Source organism: Plecotus auritus (assembly GCF_963455305.1).
Source record: "Plecotus auritus genome assembly, chromosome: 5".
Classification (NCBI taxonomy): Eukaryota; Metazoa; Chordata; class Mammalia; order Chiroptera; family Vespertilionidae; genus Plecotus; species Plecotus auritus.
In genome coordinates this window covers 132,457,907-132,476,201 of record NC_137776.1, presented here as the reverse complement: position 1 = coordinate 132,476,201, position 18,295 = coordinate 132,457,907, and the positions used below count along the sequence as shown (strand labels likewise).

The following is an 18,295-nucleotide window of genomic DNA, read 5'->3' as shown; positions in this document are numbered from 1 at the left end:
CACTATGGGAATTCTATGTAGGAACCTATAACTCCATTTATTTAATTCTCATTCAAAAATCATATCAGCGTTTATGAGAATGAGATCAGCTTTCTTCTGGTGCGACACTTGACTCTGCTTTAGCACGTTAACGATTATTAGTAGCAAAGACTTTGAAGAAGAGCTCACAATTGATGAGGACTTGCAGGGTCATGACTTCATCAGTTTGAAGCTACAAACGCACAACGTAAATACATTTTAAAGGTACTTGTTGAATCTGACCAGAGTTTTCATTGTGCAGCTTTGATATCCACAGTATACACTGTTAACATGAAAAACGACGGATACAGTCACTGAAATCTGCCTGAGGTGGGAGGAAAAACACGGCAATTGCTTCTAATAGGATGCATATTTGTGAGAGTAATGTGGTGGTGGCTTCCTTATGAGCAATAAAACATTAAAATCATAGCATTTTAAGCTAAGAGGTACCTTAGAGCTTACTTAGTCCAGCATTTGCATTTCATGAAGTTAAGAGAACTCTGAAGTCCAGAGAAGTTAAATGACTTTTAAATAAAGAAGTCTTAAGTATGCTTGACATCTTTCTACTGTATTTGTTCTAGAATGGCAGTTAGGATCTCCTAAAGCAGGGGGGCAAAGTTTCCAATGGGTGAAGGGGCAAGGGAGGTAAGGTAAATCACTGAACGTGACCAGGTATTGCATAAACACCTTCACAAAGAAATGCACTCATCCCCATTTCCTTCCCGCTAGCAGCCTCTAGGGCTTTCTTTCCTTTCCCTACTTTCAATGGAGGCTAGAGAAAGAAGAAACGTTTCTCTATTATATAAAAGTAACAATAAGCATGAGGTGAAAGGACAACCAACATTCAGTCTCAATGTCATCGTCATCTCCAGGGGTGATGGAGGCTGAGGAGGACTTCCAGGAGGGTGACACAATTCAGCTCTAGCAGGTATTTCCCAAGTGCTACTGCAGTGCCAGGAGGGAGAGAGACTTTTCAGATTTTTCAATAGCAACTGAAAACCTAGACTGTTATGTGCTGTTTCCTCGACTCAGAATTTTGTTGAAACCCTGTGGGACAAAGACAAGACTTTTGCCAGCCACATCTGGCTAACTAGATTGTGAATTCTGTTTTGAAAAGAGCAAAATGTTCCGTGTGTATGAATTAAAATTTAAGAAGGTTGAGAATGACATACCGCATGCTTATATCCACAAGGCATTGGGCTGGAGAACAAGCATGGGTGAGGAATAGGACAATGATACTTTTCATGAGTCACCCTCTGACCAGGGGGTTCATCTATTTTCCCTGCCTCTCCCCCGCCATTAATTTTACTAATTAGAAAAACAAAGCTCAGAGGGATAAAAGGACTTGTCCAAGTTCATCCTTCTCAGTAACTATGGCTTCCTGGGCCTTTGATACCAGACCTGTTACTTCTCATTTAGGGCACTTCTCATTATGCCATTTAACACTGGAAGGATGGTCACACACACACACAAATATGGGCCTGTGAGACTGGGCTATCTGCAGAGTAATGTGGAGATCATAAACTATGCCGAGTCCCATCCAGTGTGCCAATAATGTAATAGCTATGTTACAGAAGGCATGTCTCTTTTGGTGGTAGGGAAGAGGGAAAAGGTGCTACACACCTGTATTTTCCAGTTACTTCTCATCAAATTATTATAAGCTCCCACAAAACCATCAACTAAAGGTATACAGTCAAAATGTTAAAAACTCCGGTGTTATTTGGCAGAAGAGTATTTTTTAAATCCCTAATTTACAATGTTTTTGCTTTGAAAATGCTGTTAGATTTTAAGTAATCTATCAACAGTATGCTTCAAATGGCTTTATAAAGAAATATTTATCAAGCACTTTCTTTATATTTGCAGTAGATGTCTATAGGCACTTTATCACAACTATTTTGCTAGAGTTGTTAAGATCACTGATAGTGGTGGAACATCTTTTAGGTGATTTTTTTTCTGTTATTAATAAGTGTAAGGACTTACGAATCTGCTCTTTATGGATTTCTTCCCAACGAATTCGTTTGTAAAAAATTTGTCATACTTTTTTACATAATGTATGCACTATTTAAAATAATGTGAATGAAAAAATATAGTCTATGTTTACTATCTGTCTCACAAATGAATGATGAATGAAATACAAAAGAGAACATTAATTTGTAAGGTATAATTGCTTCTTGGTAAAAACATAATGACAATTTGACTTAATCTATAACTAGGATCATCATTAAGGAAAAGATACACCAAGAGTGATTTTTCAAGTAAGTACTGGATGGCAACATTAAAACTCATTTTTTAAAATAATATATTTTTATTGATTTCAGAGGGAGAGAGATAGAAACGTCAATGATGAGAGAGAATCATTGATCAGCTGCCTTCTGCATGCCCCCCACTGGGGATCAAGCCCGCAACCCGGCATGTGCCCTTGATCAGAATTGAAACCGGGACCATTCAGTCCACAGGCCGGCACTCTATCCACTGAGCCAAACCGGCTAGGGCTAAAACTCATTTTTAACGTATCATTTCCAAAAGTGCAGAATTTGAATAAACCATGTTTCTTTATATCATAAATTTAAGATTTAAATTCTATGAATCAAGTTTCAAAATCTATATCATAAAAGCCTAAGCGACCATTACCGCGGGACGACCAGAACGACCAGTTGCTATGATGTGCACTGACCACCAGGGGCTGACGCTCAATGCAGGAGCTGCCCCCTGGTGGTCAGTGCACTCCCACGGCTGGTGAGTGCAGCAGAGAGGCGGCCTCTGTGGCAGCGCTAAGGAGCAGTGAGCAGAGCAGTAAGGAGCTAGCAGGTGGGTGGTAAGGAGCAAAGGATCCCAGACTGGCTTAACAGACATCCCCTGAGGGGTCCTGGACTACGAGAGGGTGTAGGCCAGGCTGAGGGACGCCCCTCCCCCCCCCCCGACCCAGTGCACAAATTTCATGCACTGGACCTCTAGTGTAATATATAAAGAGCACATAAGGTGTTCTTAATCTATATTATGTACCTAAGTTTCTTACAGTACAAAACCAAAGAAGATAAGACAGTATATGGAAAAATGGACCTTGTTAGCATTGATCCAATTAAAAGTAATGATGGATCAAGAAAGCACAAGAGCTTTTGAAACCCATCCAATTGCTGTACAGACATTTCTGCTGCTGATATTGCTTTTTCTATGCTAACTTCTTATGAGTTCCTTTTTGTTTTTCACAGCCCATCAATCACCTACCATCCATGTATGCTTTAGGGCAAAACATATTGAGGTCATTTTACAAAATAAAAATGAGGTCTGTATATTGTAACATCTGATCATCAATTTTTAAATCTCTTTTCCTAAAAGATGCAAGTATAAACACTAGAGTTTGGTTTTTGTTTGAAAATTTTTCTAGGGGGCGGTGTGTGAGTATTGGGTGCAGAGACAGAAAGAAAACATTTTTCAGTGAAAAAAGAATTCTGATGGAAACTGACAAATCAGCCGAAGGTGTGGTCTATGGTATGTGGTGTCTGGTGTGTGTGTTTGGGCGATGGATTTTGCCGGCACAGAAAGAGATGGTGACTGGAGAATTATAAGATGCTATTAGTTACATGTTCCCTTACACCTTCCTCCACTTGTAAAACTTGATCAGCTGCCAGTTCTAGATCTTCTGCCACATTTCCTCTCTCCCTTTCTCATTTTGCCCAATTTATTTCATTTTGTATTAGAAACGAAGCTTATTTCTCTGAGATGAACTTTTAAATTTGCTTCACTGGAAAAAAGTAAAAATATGAACACATAATAGGAATTTCTTTGATTTTCTTATATATCATCATCTCTTGACAATATATATTTATTATAGTCATTTTGTCCAATTTTAGAGGCCCTGGCTCACTGTAAGTAAAAGCTTTTTACAACATTACAAAAAAATCTGTAATTGACAGTCTGTATCAAAATGGTAAATGTGCCCACCCTACAACCCTACAATCATGCTTCTAGGTGTCTCACATTCAGAAACAGCAACAAAGATGTGAGAAGAGAGGCTCAGCACTGGCCATTACAGTATTGTTTGCAAGAACAAAACACGGGAAAAATAACTTGGCCTCTGTTAAGAAATGAGTCCACACATTTACAACATCTGTAGAGCAGAATGCTATCAGTTGTTAAAAGGGATATGAAACTTAATCCACTATCTTGCAAAAAAGTCTATTTTTATATAGTTGACTGTTAAAACAGGAAATGGTATGTAAATGCACCTATCTATATCTCTATACACCTGCTCTATATTTTATCACTTAAAAAACTGTATATACATAGAAAAAGGCTGGAAGGATACACATGGAGCTACATATGGTAGATCTTTCTTGAGGGTAAAATTGGAGTAGTTATAGGAAATCTGTTACTTTTTATTTTAAATATGTCAAATAAAAAGTGGAATAAAGAACAATTTTTAAAGTGTGTTTTTTACTTTTCCAACCAATAAAAAATGTTAAATATACAACAAATTTGGGTAATATAATGAATACCTGTATAGCTACAACCTAAGTACAACAATTGCTAACAAACTTATTTTTTTATTTCACCAAATTTCCCCCCAAAATATGTGTTGCTTTTGTAATTAAGGACAAAAAATATCCATGGAAGGGGACAGTCATAGAATGACTCAGGATTTTTTAAAATTTATTTTTATTAATTTCAGAGAGGAAGGGAGAAGGAGAGAGAGATAGAAACATCAATGATGAGAGACAATCATTGATGGGTTACCTCCGGCACACCCCACACTGGGGATTGAGCCACAACCTGGGTATGTGCCCTTGACCACGATTGAACCTGGGACCTTTCAGTCTGAGGCCAACACTCTATCTACAGAAACCAAGCTGGCTAGGGCGGGATTTTTTTTTTTTTAAGATAAAAATAAAAACATTCATCCCATAGTTTACTTTTGTTTACTGTGTAACTCATTTATCAACCATCCTAACACACACCCTGTTACTGCTGCCCACAAAGATGTATGCGGCTTAATAGAGGTTTCTTTTAAAAGTATCTTTTATAAATAAATATTTTCTTCCCTTCCTCCACTTGTAAAACTTGATCAGCTGCCAATTCTAGCTCTTCTGCCATATTTCCTCTCTCCCTTTCTCATTTTGCCCAATTTATTCCATTAATCATTTGAAGTGATTAGTCTAACCTTAGCTAAATGATACCTTCCTATATATTTAGATCTCTGCTTTACTTTTGTAGGTCATAGGCGATAAAGCAATGCTTCTTTAATTATATGTTCCACGCTGGTTCTGACTGACCCCCTTCACCAACAATTGATGATTGTTGCAAACCATATTGATTTAAGAGATCAGGTGGTTCACCTTCTAAATACAACTTGGCTGATACATTGGCATCTGAACCTGATGTACAGATAAACATATTCATGGCAAATATCTACAAACAGAGGTACCTGTTCTCAGGAAAGGAAGGTGTGTGACTTGCTCCCCCTGTTCAGATGCTTGAATGCAGTGTTCCACGAACAGTGACTTGACCACCACCCCAAATTTGGAAAGTGTGCCAAACCAATGTTCTCTCCACATCTCGCAACCTCCCAAAGATGATTACACTGAAAGCAACCGGTTCTCTATCTCTACTTGGTGTCTTCGCTGAGAGACGGTGCATAGAATTCTGACCTTTTCCTTCTTCTAACCCAGAGACAGGTGTGCTTGAGGCACTGCAGTGAAGGGCAAGATGCTTTGAAGCGCTTCAATTGTTATAGTGCCGCACTTATATGGAAACTGGAAGGTGTGTTTCCAAACCGTTTGAATAGATGGCAGAATTGAGGGGGAAAAGTCTGCCTCCTTACATTCAAGACTCTCTGACGAGAATAAATAACTTAAAAAGTAAACAGAATTTTCATTCACAAGATGGCTTAACAAGAAAAGTAGAATGCATAGAATCCATGAACTAAGCAAAGTCTTCCTTTACCTTCTGAAAGAACCACTGAATTTCAAACGGTATTATTTGGTATTTTATCATCCACGACAGACTCATCAGAAGCAGAAATCAATCTGCTTTCATGAACATGTTCTGTGGTTGGGGCTGGTTATAAAAATCACCGGTTTCTGATTTCATTGAAAGTTATTTGTTTAAAGTGAATGCATGGATCATTAATTCCCTCCTTCTGCGTACCATTAATAAACACTGCCAAACTTTATAATGTTTAGGTATAACAAATTATAAATTCAAATGTCTGATGTACATAAAAGCACATTTCAGAGAGTGGAAGGTACAATTTTTGGTTTAAAATCCCAAAATCAAGTAGTGTCATATCATAGGCTATGCAACACCTAGTAAAGGGTAATTTTTCGCCATCTAGGAAAGCCCACCATAATTCATGAATAAGAGGGGAGGAAAAAGCACAAAAAGTTTCCTAGGTTAACAATCCCACTTTCTGCTCTCATCCTATTGGCAAGTAATTCAGATAATTCATAGCCACTGGCTGAAGCAAATGGTCACATTAACATGATTTTCACATTAACAGCCACGTCTATTTCCTTTGTAAAATGGTCCCATTTTCAGGACAGCAGGCCGCATTATAGATCTTGGGAGGCAAATAGACTTGTTCAACAAATCAACTTAAGTAGATCGCTTACCTGAGCTAAAGGGCACAACAGAATGCTTCCTGCACAAACAGATGTGCCAGCATCTCAGGACAATTTCTGTTGTTCTATTCTCTTCCTCTACTATCTCCTCTCCCCTTTATTCATCCCCCCCAAACTTCATTCTATTATCCATTTGAGTGGTCAGTCTAAGCTTTGTTAAATGGTATCTTCTATATACTGAGGTTTCCATTGGAATTTTGTAAAGCCATTGGTGACATAATGAATGTAGCTGCAATTGCAGCCTTCATTTCTCTTCCCAGTGACTTGTATGTATTTTAACAGGTTCCCTCTCTATGTGGATCTAACATGTCCATATACATTGGGAAAAATTTGATTTTTAATAGAATGCTTGGGTTTGGCCATATTTTCAAAATTACCCATAAAAGTGAGAAGTATTTGCAGATGGAGGTCTCCTGGTTGAAGGCCTTTCTATTCTCTTTCTTGTAATCACCTGTCCTCTGCTAGTAATCCTTTCCACACAGTTCCCATGCATGCTTTGCATTAATGCTCAGAAACATCCTCTGCTGGTGCTGGAGGTAGAGGGAATAGCACTCCCACTGACTTTCTTCTTGGGGCCACCTTTCGCTTTCCACTGAACAGTATAGTGTGTGTCTGTCTCTGCTGGAAGACCAAGATTGTTCCAATACAGATAACACTTCACACGCAAGCCAGAGGAGGTGAAGGCAGTGCCAAGCCCAAGATACTGAGCGACCTAATGATTTCCCCATTTCTATAATGTGCTGCTCTCATAAAGGTGATGAGGCAACATATTCAAGAGATGATGTAGCAGATTATTTCTGTGGCTTTCAGCTCCTCGATATACTGGTTTAGCCAGATTGAAAAGTACATGAATTAAGAAGTTGCCTGTAGCCTGAAAAACTCAGTATACTACTATTTCAAAAAGTGCTGAACAGAGAAGGTTTATTACTCAATTCATATCAAGTTGCCTTAATGGATCACGAAGCAGGCCACTCAACAGAGATCATCCAAGGTTACACAGGGATCTTTGCTCAGTCATCAGCACACGCGCACAATCTACACTGATCAGTCTGTTTAGTAATATGCATAAGGGAGACTTTTGGCTACGTGAACATTTATTTCCTCCCACCTTTTGTGCTGATGATGGTTTCAGTATATTTTGCTTTTTAAAACAGAATTTTTAAAAAGTCAAACTTCATTTCCAATATAGTTTAAACAAAGCACATTTATAATTTGTATAACCACTTTGTAAATGCCAGACGTTTATTTGAACTGAATAGTTACCAGTTACTATGACATATCTACATGTTAAAGAGAAAATAAGCTAAATACAATAGACCATGTATTTTCAACTCAAAGCAATTAACTACAAATGTGTAGCTGAATGAACCTGTGGTGTATCCGACTGTGAGGTAGAACATCCATTGGCCACAGAGAAAACCTCCCAACAATTGGGGGTACCATGCTGCCACACTTCAATCAAGCAGACTTCCTAGATCAGCTCTTCACTGTGTTCATTATCATTAGCTATTACGATAGTGCCACTCAGTTTTATATTTTCATCTCTATTTACCATTGATTACTTGCCCTTCATTTGGTATAAATAAGATTTATTTAAAAGACAGTAAAACAGAACTAGGTTTCAATTAACTGTACAAAATGCCCCATAGCAAGAATAGTTTTCCTCTGTTGAAGCACTTGATGTTATTTTCAAAAACAAGCATATTCTTATTCTCAGCCACAGTGGGAAATCTGAATTGGTCAACGAGAGTCCGATTTTGTTTCCTTCCCTCCCTCCACCCTTCCCTTTCTCCTTCTGGCCATCCCTCCTTCCCTCTTTATCTCCCTCCCTCCCCTTTTCATTCAGAGTAACATAGATGCAAATTCTTAATATAAAAATATAGAATAAATACAGGGTGGAGCAAAATTAGATTTGCAGTTATGAGTGTGTGAAACACAGAGTTTATTCTTGTATCATTATTTATTACTGTATTATTCCATATGAATAACTAAACCTACTCTTGCCCCATCCTGTATATTCTGAATGATGTAACATTAATCCACCATCTACTCATTCACTTTATAAGATGAGAACCTGAATTCTTTCCATATTCGTGTCATTGAAAATAATAAGCCTGTAAAATATAACTATTCTTAAAAGAGTATAAATTGTCCAAATTTGAAGAAATATATGTTTTTCCTCTTTTATACTCCACCTCAGATTTGCACAAAGGGCTTAATTTCCTTTCTAGACTTATGTTTTGGAAAATCTCTATAATATAAAAATAAAAGAGAAGGATACAAAAAATTGTTGAAAATAAAGTGACACATTCATCTCTCACGGCGGTATCAACTGGGCTATACAATTTCAGCACAGACTGTAACATGGGCAAGATGAGTCATATCTCTTACCTGGTGTTTGAAAATTAAGGCGCCTTAGTTCTACGGGGTCTGTTGGATGGTGTGAAGGGACCTCCTTACTATTCGGTATGCTGCTCTTTCTAGAGTCAGACTCTGCCCTTTTCCTATAGGAAGAAAGTAAAAATTTAAGACATTTTAGAAAAAATACAGAAAACTAAAACAGATTTAAAGAGTAGAGAGTCATGCCCCTCCCAAATTTTCAATTTTAAAACTCAGATTGACTGGCTAGCTTTGTGACCTGTTCAAGGTTGCTTTTCCGTACTTGACCTATAGTATTTCCTCGGGGCTAATTTTTGTTTAGGTGGGTGATCTCAAAGTCCTCTTTCAGCTGGAGAATGAAACAGTTCTGTGACTCTGACTTTAGGCTTGAAGGCAGTGTTAGTGAGACACACTTGGATCCTTGCTCAGAGATTCTCCCTTATCCACTAGGTCTGTTTGTGAGGAACAGGACAGAGGACCCCTAGCAGCCAATTCTAAGATTACTGTTACCCTAGAGTTAAGCTACTGGGCCTCTAAATTGGACCCAGTTTCTTCTAAGGATATGGAACTGGTGGCTACAAAGTGAACCTGCAGTGGAATTTCCCATAAGGCAGATAGATAAATACAGTGAGTGCATTTCTAAGATTCCCAGTTAGCCTAACACCTGGAAGGAGACTGGGACACAGGAGCAACATTCATGTTCTCTTTCAAACCGCCCCCCCCCCCCCCCGCAAAAAAAAAAGAGTGTTGACTGTTTATGGTGTTAAACTAACTTATGATTAATATTAACTATGATTAAGATTTTGTTAATGAAAGTCAATCACGGAAAGATTGGAGAAAAAGTAATTTCACCTAGAGCAGTGGTCGGCAAACTCATTAGTCAACAGAGCCAAATATCAACAGTACAACGATTGAAATTTCTTTTGAGAGGCTAATTTTTTAAACTTAAACTTCTTCTAACGCCACTTCTTCAAAATAGACTCGCCCAGGCCGTGGTATTTTGTGGAAGAGCCACACTCCAGGGGCCAAAGAGCCACATGTGGCTCGCGAGCTGTGGTTTGCCGACCACTGACCTAGAGGGTAGTTCCACTCTCCTAATGATCATTCAAGTATATGAACCATTCAGTTTCTATTTATAAATAATCCTTGGCACAATTCATTTTATCTTTGTTTTAATTGTTATCTACTAGTTTTATTAAACACTCTTATTTAAAGTATGATAATGTACTGTTAACAAATGTCTATATTAAAATGTCAAGATTTCCCCTTAAGATTTCTTTATTCTTTTTTTTTTTCCCCTCAAACCCAAATAATCAGAGTGGTACCTAACTATTTTCTTTCAGCTTGACTGAGATGAACAATTCACTTCAGAAATGGAAGGCTTTTTCAAACAGTGTTTTCTTTCAAATACTGATTCCAGCAATCCCCACACTAGAGTCATAATTCGAGCATCTCCCCCTCATTCAAAACGCAGGAATTCTAATTTAGGGAAGGGGTGCAGCGGAGTATTGAGAAAACTCCGTCTTTTCACTATGGCTGTGGTACAGCTCATTTGTGTTTCTATGTCAATGGGCTCTCATTCAGTGTCACATAGATTGTTTCATGAAAAGAAAATAGTCTTCCTTCCATCTCTGCTCATCTATATAAAATAAAACTAACCAGGGATGAAGTGAAGATGGATGCAAAGAGAAAGTGCACTTGACTCATTCAAGTGAGATGCCTTTGGCAAAACATGATTGACTTAATGACTTTTCTTGGGTGAGTCCTATTAAACCAACACTTTGCTCTTTTAAAACTTTGGATTACCCTGTCTCCTGATTTCCTGTTTCTACCTAAAGGAAATAGACACAGTCTTAGGACAGAAGGTACTGCCAAGCTACAGCACCAATCAGAGGAAAGCAGTGAAGTGAGGTGTGTGACAGGTACGGGGAGCTCTGGTTCCATGGAGTGTAAGATGGGAAGAAAGGAAGCCATGGAGGGCTGGCGAAAAACATACGAGAAGGAAGAGAAGGGGGCTCAGAAGAGCATGGGAAAGAAGGATAAGATGACCAGTTTCAGAGAGAAAATGTCACTGTTTATGCTGGGGTACCTGCCTCACAACACAGATTAATTTTTCCCCTGAAGATGCAAAACCTAAAGGGGTGAATAAATGTCACTGAGTGTGGCTTGTCAATGGATCTCACGTGTAACGAAGAGATGGCTGGTCTTCCCATTTCAGATAATCCCTGAGGCCCTTCTCAGGTTTTGGTCTTTTCACACACATTTGCAAAGATTCTTATTTCTTCGCTGATGTACCAGACCCAATGACTACCTTATATACCTTTTCAAAGTGGCTCTGCTGTCATTGTTGCAGCATTATGGAAACCAAAAGTAGAAATACCTGGGCAAGAAAACTACTTCTGTCACGCAGGTGAAGTGGAACACCTTCCTTTTCTTCTTTTACAATGAGGCCAGGGAAGTGACCCTGAGACTAAGGGACAGAAAATAATATCCTCTAAAGAAATTTAGTCAGTTTCTCTTGGGCCAGGAAAGCTGAAAATCAGATATTGTTGCCCAGATGAGTCTCGGAAAACTCAAAGCACTGGCGTAAAATTACAATTCACACTTATAATACATTGGAAGGGGTGTCCTGCCATTTGATACCTCACATCTCCCTCACTGTACCTGTTCAAATGGAATGACATCCAAGAGCTCAGACTCCAAAAACCCTCGCCAGTTAGGAAAACCAGCGGTTTAAGTTTTGTTTTGTTTAGTTTCATTTTGATGATCACAACATGGATAGTTCTGGCTTTCCACACTCTTATCACATTATTTTAAAACACAAATATGCTTAAATGGCTGTTATCCAACAGAAAGAATTTCTACGAAAGGTTTGCAAGATGAGGAGTTTGGCCATCATCAGTAATACTAGTAAAGAGCTTTAAAAATAAATTTACTGTTGTAAAGTTTTAAATGGCATATTCCTGTTTAAATTGGGTCCAACATGAAACTATTGTAACATTTTTTCCTACGTTTTCAGAGGTCTCATTATTTTCATATTAAACTATTTAAAAAAGCAAAGAATAGGGACTAGAATGAGATTATAAAGTCTGCCTTGCTGTTTTATGTTTTCTATTCAAATTAAAAAGCCCCGGTGTAAGTTCATTTCTTGCAGTCAGAAGTTATCTACCATGCACAGGAGTTATGGGTGAAGTGGAATCAGAAGACAACCTTTCAGAGATGGCTGAAATCACTAACAGTGTAAAAGCATGTGTGTGTTTGGGATGTGAATAATGTACAACAAAAATGCTACTCTGTGGTTGAAGGAGGTGCGGGGAAGACAAAATCTATTTATTTGGAACAAAGATACTCAGACATATGGGGTACAGGTTTTTGAAAAACTGTATTTATTTGAAATCTCTACTATATTCAAAGGTATCAGTTCAAACATTTCACAATTCTGACACCATTAGGAATAAAACCCAAACTCTAACACTACTGGTGTGTATTTCCTTGGGTAAGCCAACTACAAACCTTCTCAATTTCTTCACTTATGAAATAGAGGAGGAGAGTTAGAAGATGATATCTAACTTTTTGGCTCAAGTTTCATATTAATGGGACAAGAAGGCATTGATATAGTTGTGTAATGTGGGCAGTATTATAATGGGAAGGTAGATGTCTAAGTATATTAAGCAGATTCAAATTGTTTTGTCTTTTGGTGGGGGGAAAAACAAATTTTCGTGTGTTTTTTACCAGAATTAATGGTAACTAGTGATATATAAAAATAAATCAATAAAGAGGACCCTCGTGGAGGTAGAAAGCTTCCTGTCAGGAAAAGTGTAGTAAAGCTTGCTGATCAGTGTTGTGATTTTAGGGAAAATAACGCAGTAGTGGTTCTCAAACTTTATCATGCATCAGAACCTCCTGGGAGGGCTTATTAAACTACAGGTTGCTGGACCAATGCCCAGTTTCTGATTCAGTAGGTCTGGGGGTGGGGCAAGATTTCGTATTTCAAGTTCCCTGATAATGCTGCTGTTACTGATCCAAGGACCACTCATGGAGAACCACAGAAACACAACATTGGAAAGAAGGCAAGTTAGATGAGCACTGAAATTCTTTTCTCAGTTTAATTGGGTATGTTCATTTATCGATATGGATATATAGATAGATATTAATTAGAAAGCTAAGAGGTTAGATTAAACCAATCAGTCAATAATCAAACAGTACAGATATTATTATTGCTATGATTACTATTATTATTCAAGGCTAGAAGACATGGAAAATAATTAAGGGTTTTCATTGAAACATTATAATAAATATTTGGAGGTTTGAACAAGCTAGTAGTATTCCTGTATTGAGAAGTGATCAAAGATCAAACTTAAAAATTGACCTTCAAAACAAAACAAAACAAAACAACTTATGGGACACCTCACATTTCTCTTGTGCAGACACACTAACACATAAAAATGTTCACTTCACCTAAACAAACAAAACTCTGAGACTGGTTTTAATGCCTTCTGAATTTAGCTTTATATAAAGATAATAAGTCTTATCTTCTTTACAGACAATCTTTTTCTCCAAGAACCATTTTAGTATCAATTTATTTTATATATAAATGTAGGCTTTATCCATCTTCTATTTGCCAGGTATCATGTTTTACTAGTATATCCAACCTCCACCCTCACCCCCTCAATACCTGCAAAGTCTACCCATATCTTATTATTTTCTTACTGAGCATGAAAGGGGTTTATTCTCTATTCCTCACCTGTCAGGTTTACTGCTCCATTTTAATGCAGCAAAAAATAAAAAATAAAAAAGGAAAAGAAAAAGAAAGGCTAAATGTTAGTTGGCCAATGGTAATAAGAGTAACCATGACAACCAAGGTTTAACAATGCTCACAGGCGGGGACACATATAACTTACACACATTTAGCAAATGACAGCATATCAAAATATTTAAAGGCCTCTAATTATAAAGTAAATGGAGGACACGAGATTACATGGCTAAATAAAGCATTTTTTTAGTGTGTTAATGTTATATTCACTTTTATCCATCCATTTACAAAATACTGCCATGATTAGTTATATTCCTGGAAGTCTTTGATGGTAGAGATATAATGTGATTTTTATATAACACACCATGAAAAACTACTGATGTACTTAATGGAAGTACCACATTATTCCATATAAGAAATTTGTTCATTTAAAATAAAGAGTTCTCAGTTAAGAGGTAGGTTATTCCCTTAATGATCTAAAAAACTTGCAAACTGCATTAAACTGCACAAAAAATTTCACAACTGCATAATACATCATGAGGTAATACAGTGGCAGAAATGATTTCTTCAAATACCTTTTGACAAGTCAGGTGATCATAAATCTCTTTTCCAATAAAGGACTAAATACATTTAGTTTTGGAAAAAGTAATACTCATCATTATAAATCTACAGAGATGGCCCATCTGCTGGGTAGCTGGGCTAATCCAGAAACGTATTTAATACCATCCATTGATATGACAGGTATTTTCAAACAGGCGCTGCTGTCTGTGAACACACTGAGCTCATGCTCACAGACACGGTCACCTGTGATAATATGTAGATTATTTAAATAACCATGTTCTTTCTGAAGAGAGTATATCCTTTACCTGTAAAGAAGTAATCTGAACAATCTTCATGTTGAGGCAAATTGCAAGTATTAAGTTCTCAATTATAAAAATAAAGGTACCAAATCTTCCTTAATGCCAACAAAATATTATACACTCATGTTGTTAGAGTATCTGGCTTTAGGATAACTTACCAGTGGTCAGCAAACTCATTAGTCATCAGAGCCAAATATCAACAGTACAATGATTGAAATTTCTTTTGAGAGCCAAATTTTTTTAAACTTAAACTTCTTCTAATGCCACTTCTTCAAAATAGACTCGCCCAGGCCGTGGTATTTTGTGGAAGAGCCACACTCAAGGGGCCAAAGAGCTGCATGTGGCTTGCGAGCCTCAGTTTGACAACCACTGTCTTAGTCCATATCTTTTCAAAAATACAAAAGCCACATTTAAATCTTACAGAACACATATGAAGAGAATAATGAAGTGCCAGGTTCTTAAAAATCCTACAAATATGACTTTAACTTGCTCATTTTTTAATCAATGAGGTCATCAGTTGCAGGAAAATCTATCCCTCTGAATGGAAGAGACCACTTAGTGAATTATCAGGTCTGTGTATTAAAAGACTGTTGATATCTACATGAATACAGAGTATTCAATTCACTTCCTCTTCCATAGAAATGTCAGCCTCACCACATATGGGTACACATTTGGTAAAATGCAGACATGTGAAGGCTTTTGAAACCAGTATATTTAAATTATAGGTTAGGGTTTTATTACAGCTCTTGCCAGCCAAGATAATGGTGATATATTGAGGGATGGAGTAAACAAGTGAGGAAACTGAGTTTGTTTAAGACTCTTTGGCTTGTATAAATCTGATCATTCAGTTTGCCTGAGTGCCATGCACCAGCTCAGCACAAAGGATACAGACAGAGTCCTTAACCGACACTATGGAGGGACAAGAAAGCTAAAAAAAAGGGGGGGCAATTGCAATAATGTGGTAGATTCTATAATATAGATAAGTAGAAAGTGCTGTAGGAGCACAGAAAAGGCGACCCTAAGCAGCTTGAACTGGTAGAGAGGAGAGGCCAAGAGGGAGGCAGGTAGACAGGCATTTTGTGGTAGGTGGTATCTTAGCTTCCCTCTGAGGGATGAGTTAGAGTTAGCCAGGCCAAGAGGAGTGGCTGCGGAGTGAGAGGGAAGGTGTTCCAGGTGTTTCTTTGCTGACAGTTTGGAAATACACGTAGCGTTGATATGAAAAGAGAGGACTCCAGAGGCCAAGCCCATAGAGGGCCAGTGTTGGATCTGGGAAAAGCTGAAGTCTTATTTGAGTCACATCTACCTCATGGCCTTCACACATTAAGGTCTCACGGTTGGTTTGAAACTTATTTACTCTCTCTGCAGTGTCCATTCAGGTTAGACCAGTGGTCGGCAAACCGTGGCTCGCGAGCCACATGTGGCTCTTTGGCCCCTTGAATGTGGCTCTTCCACAAAATACCACGGCCTGGGCGAGTCTAATTTGAAGAAGTGGTGTTAGAAGAAGTTTAAAAAATTTGGCTCTCAAAAGAAATTTCAACCGTTGAACTGTTGATATTTGGCTCTGTTGACTAATGAGTTTGCTGACCAGTGGGTTAGACTATTTCTGGTCAAGGATGAATTTTGTCTAGACCATGCCTGAGATCTTTCCAGCTTCCTAATCCATATTTTCCTTTTTTCCATAGTCCGTTATAACTTCTCATCCATCCTGAAATGATTTCCCACAGAGTCAGCTTAACATTTTATTATTAAATATTTTCTATATAAAGAATTCCTGGACAGTTCTAGAACTAATGGCTGAAGCACTTTATATGTGTAACAAATGTACAGGATAGACGAATATCTAAGAGCATTCAATTGGTTTATGGCTTCTTTTGTGTGGGGGGTGGGGAGAAAGAAGAGCAACATGGAGTCATTTAAAAAAACAAACACTGGGTACAGAAATAATATAGTACATATTTTATTAATTGGTGTTTTCTCATCATAGAACATTATTATTTAAAATGTTCAATTATCTAGCCTACCTACTTGTTTTATAAACGAGGAAACAGAGACCAAGAGTATCGGCATGACTTTCTACCCCATATATCTAGCTGGTCACAAAGCTGGGACTTGAACTCAGTTTTATTGATTCCTAGTAGAGTATTTTTCTAACCCTTGCTACCATCTTATGTCTGTAGTTTCCATTTTAAAAGCAACGTCCATGTCACATAGAGTACAACATTTCAAAAAAATCACAGTGCAAGGTAATTTCTAACACTAAAGACCTACCAAGCATATTTTCATTTTCTGATTATTCAGAAGGCATTTTAGAGCCCTTACAAAACTTGCATGATACTGTTTTGTCACTGGTTATCAATGTATTGTAGGTTTACAAATTACTAGGTTAAAAACAAAGTCAATTCAACAACCTATGTATAAACGGAAAGGCACCTAAAAGGACGAAATATTTATTACATAATTAACTTTGCTCAGAATCCAAGCTATAAAAGACACTATTCATTGCCTACAGAAGATTTCCTCTTGAACTGCCTCACGATAATCAAGAAGGACATTGTTGGGTCTATTTGAATTTCAAGTCAGGAATGTTCTTTACTGCTGAAGCAAGCATTTCTATTTCAGAAACGCTTCACGGGCCTTCAGATGGTTAGCTAAATATACTTAGCATTCGAGGATGTGTGCAGCTTCCAACAATTGCATTAGACGATGCTCACACATGCACACACAAAAATGCGACTCTATTTTATCTGAGTCATAAAACCTTTACAACATTTGAGGCCTCTTTTTGCAGGTCTAGGAAAAACTATAACTGAGTTGACTTTTTCCAAGCACATCAAAGGAAGAATGGAAAACTTAATGTTAAATTTAAATGTTAACAATTATCAAGGTTAAAATCCTATGTCTTCACATTTACATAACCAACTCATAGATCTCTTGCACACCTCTGTTCAGTGATCTGATTTAAGGATAGTCAGATATATCCACATGAAACAGTTTTAAAAAATAAGACCAGCATTTTGTCCATTTTGCAGTATCACAAAATGTCATGTGATATGGTCTAGAAATGAAACTGCCAGCAAGCACATGTTTTCTGATCTGACTCCCATAGCAGGATGTGGTAACCTAAATAAATATTTCACTGAAAACAATTATAATTTACTCTTGCTTTTAATTATTGCATTCTCTTTGGGTAATAAGTGCAGCTCATGAACAGCAAAGGCTACCGGCTCTTGCTTGGATTCACCCATCTGTTACTGTTCTGGGCATATGGTTATCCCCTGTTTCCTGCTCTTACCTCTTGTACAAGACAGAGGCGACTAAATACAATGCACACTGGTAAGATACAAATTGGGATGAGAAGACTGAAACCATCAACTAAGGAGATTTTGGGCTTCAATCACTTGCTATTTTATGACCATAGTGATCAGGGAAAAATAATTATGGGTATTTCTTACATTTTTTCTAGCTCTAAAATAGGATAGGCAATTTAATGCATTATAGTTAAGAATTTCTTTAATTTGTCCTTTTATTTCCTTAGCCCCCTCTTTACACTGAAATAAAATGGAATGCAGCTTCATAAGAGAAAGTTTTTCAGAGAAGTGTCTGGAAGGATATACCCTTGAGTCAAGAGAAGAAGTTATAAAAAGTAAAATAAAGGCTATTCCAAGAAC

General features: G+C 37.6%; 1 protein-coding gene across 32 annotated transcripts in view; it reads right to left on the bottom strand.

The window, feature by feature from the left end:
* PTPRD (protein tyrosine phosphatase receptor type D) overlaps positions 1-18,295 on the bottom strand; it is a 2,215,209-nt gene that overhangs the window by 120,381 nt on the left and 2,076,533 nt on the right. For 18 of the 32 annotated variants that reach the window (XM_080668837.1, XM_080668841.1, XM_080668867.1 and 15 more), the window contains 2 exons: positions 13,759-13,773; positions 9,027-9,139 (listed from right to left, as the gene is read on the bottom strand). In XM_080668837.1, coding sequence (XP_080524963.1) covers positions 9,027-9,139; positions 13,759-13,773 — 128 coding nt within the window. The remainder of the gene's footprint in view (positions 1-9,026; positions 9,140-13,758; positions 13,774-18,295) is intronic. The other 14 variants (XM_080668868.1, XM_080668843.1, XM_080668845.1 and 11 more) reach the window with 2 other exon arrangements.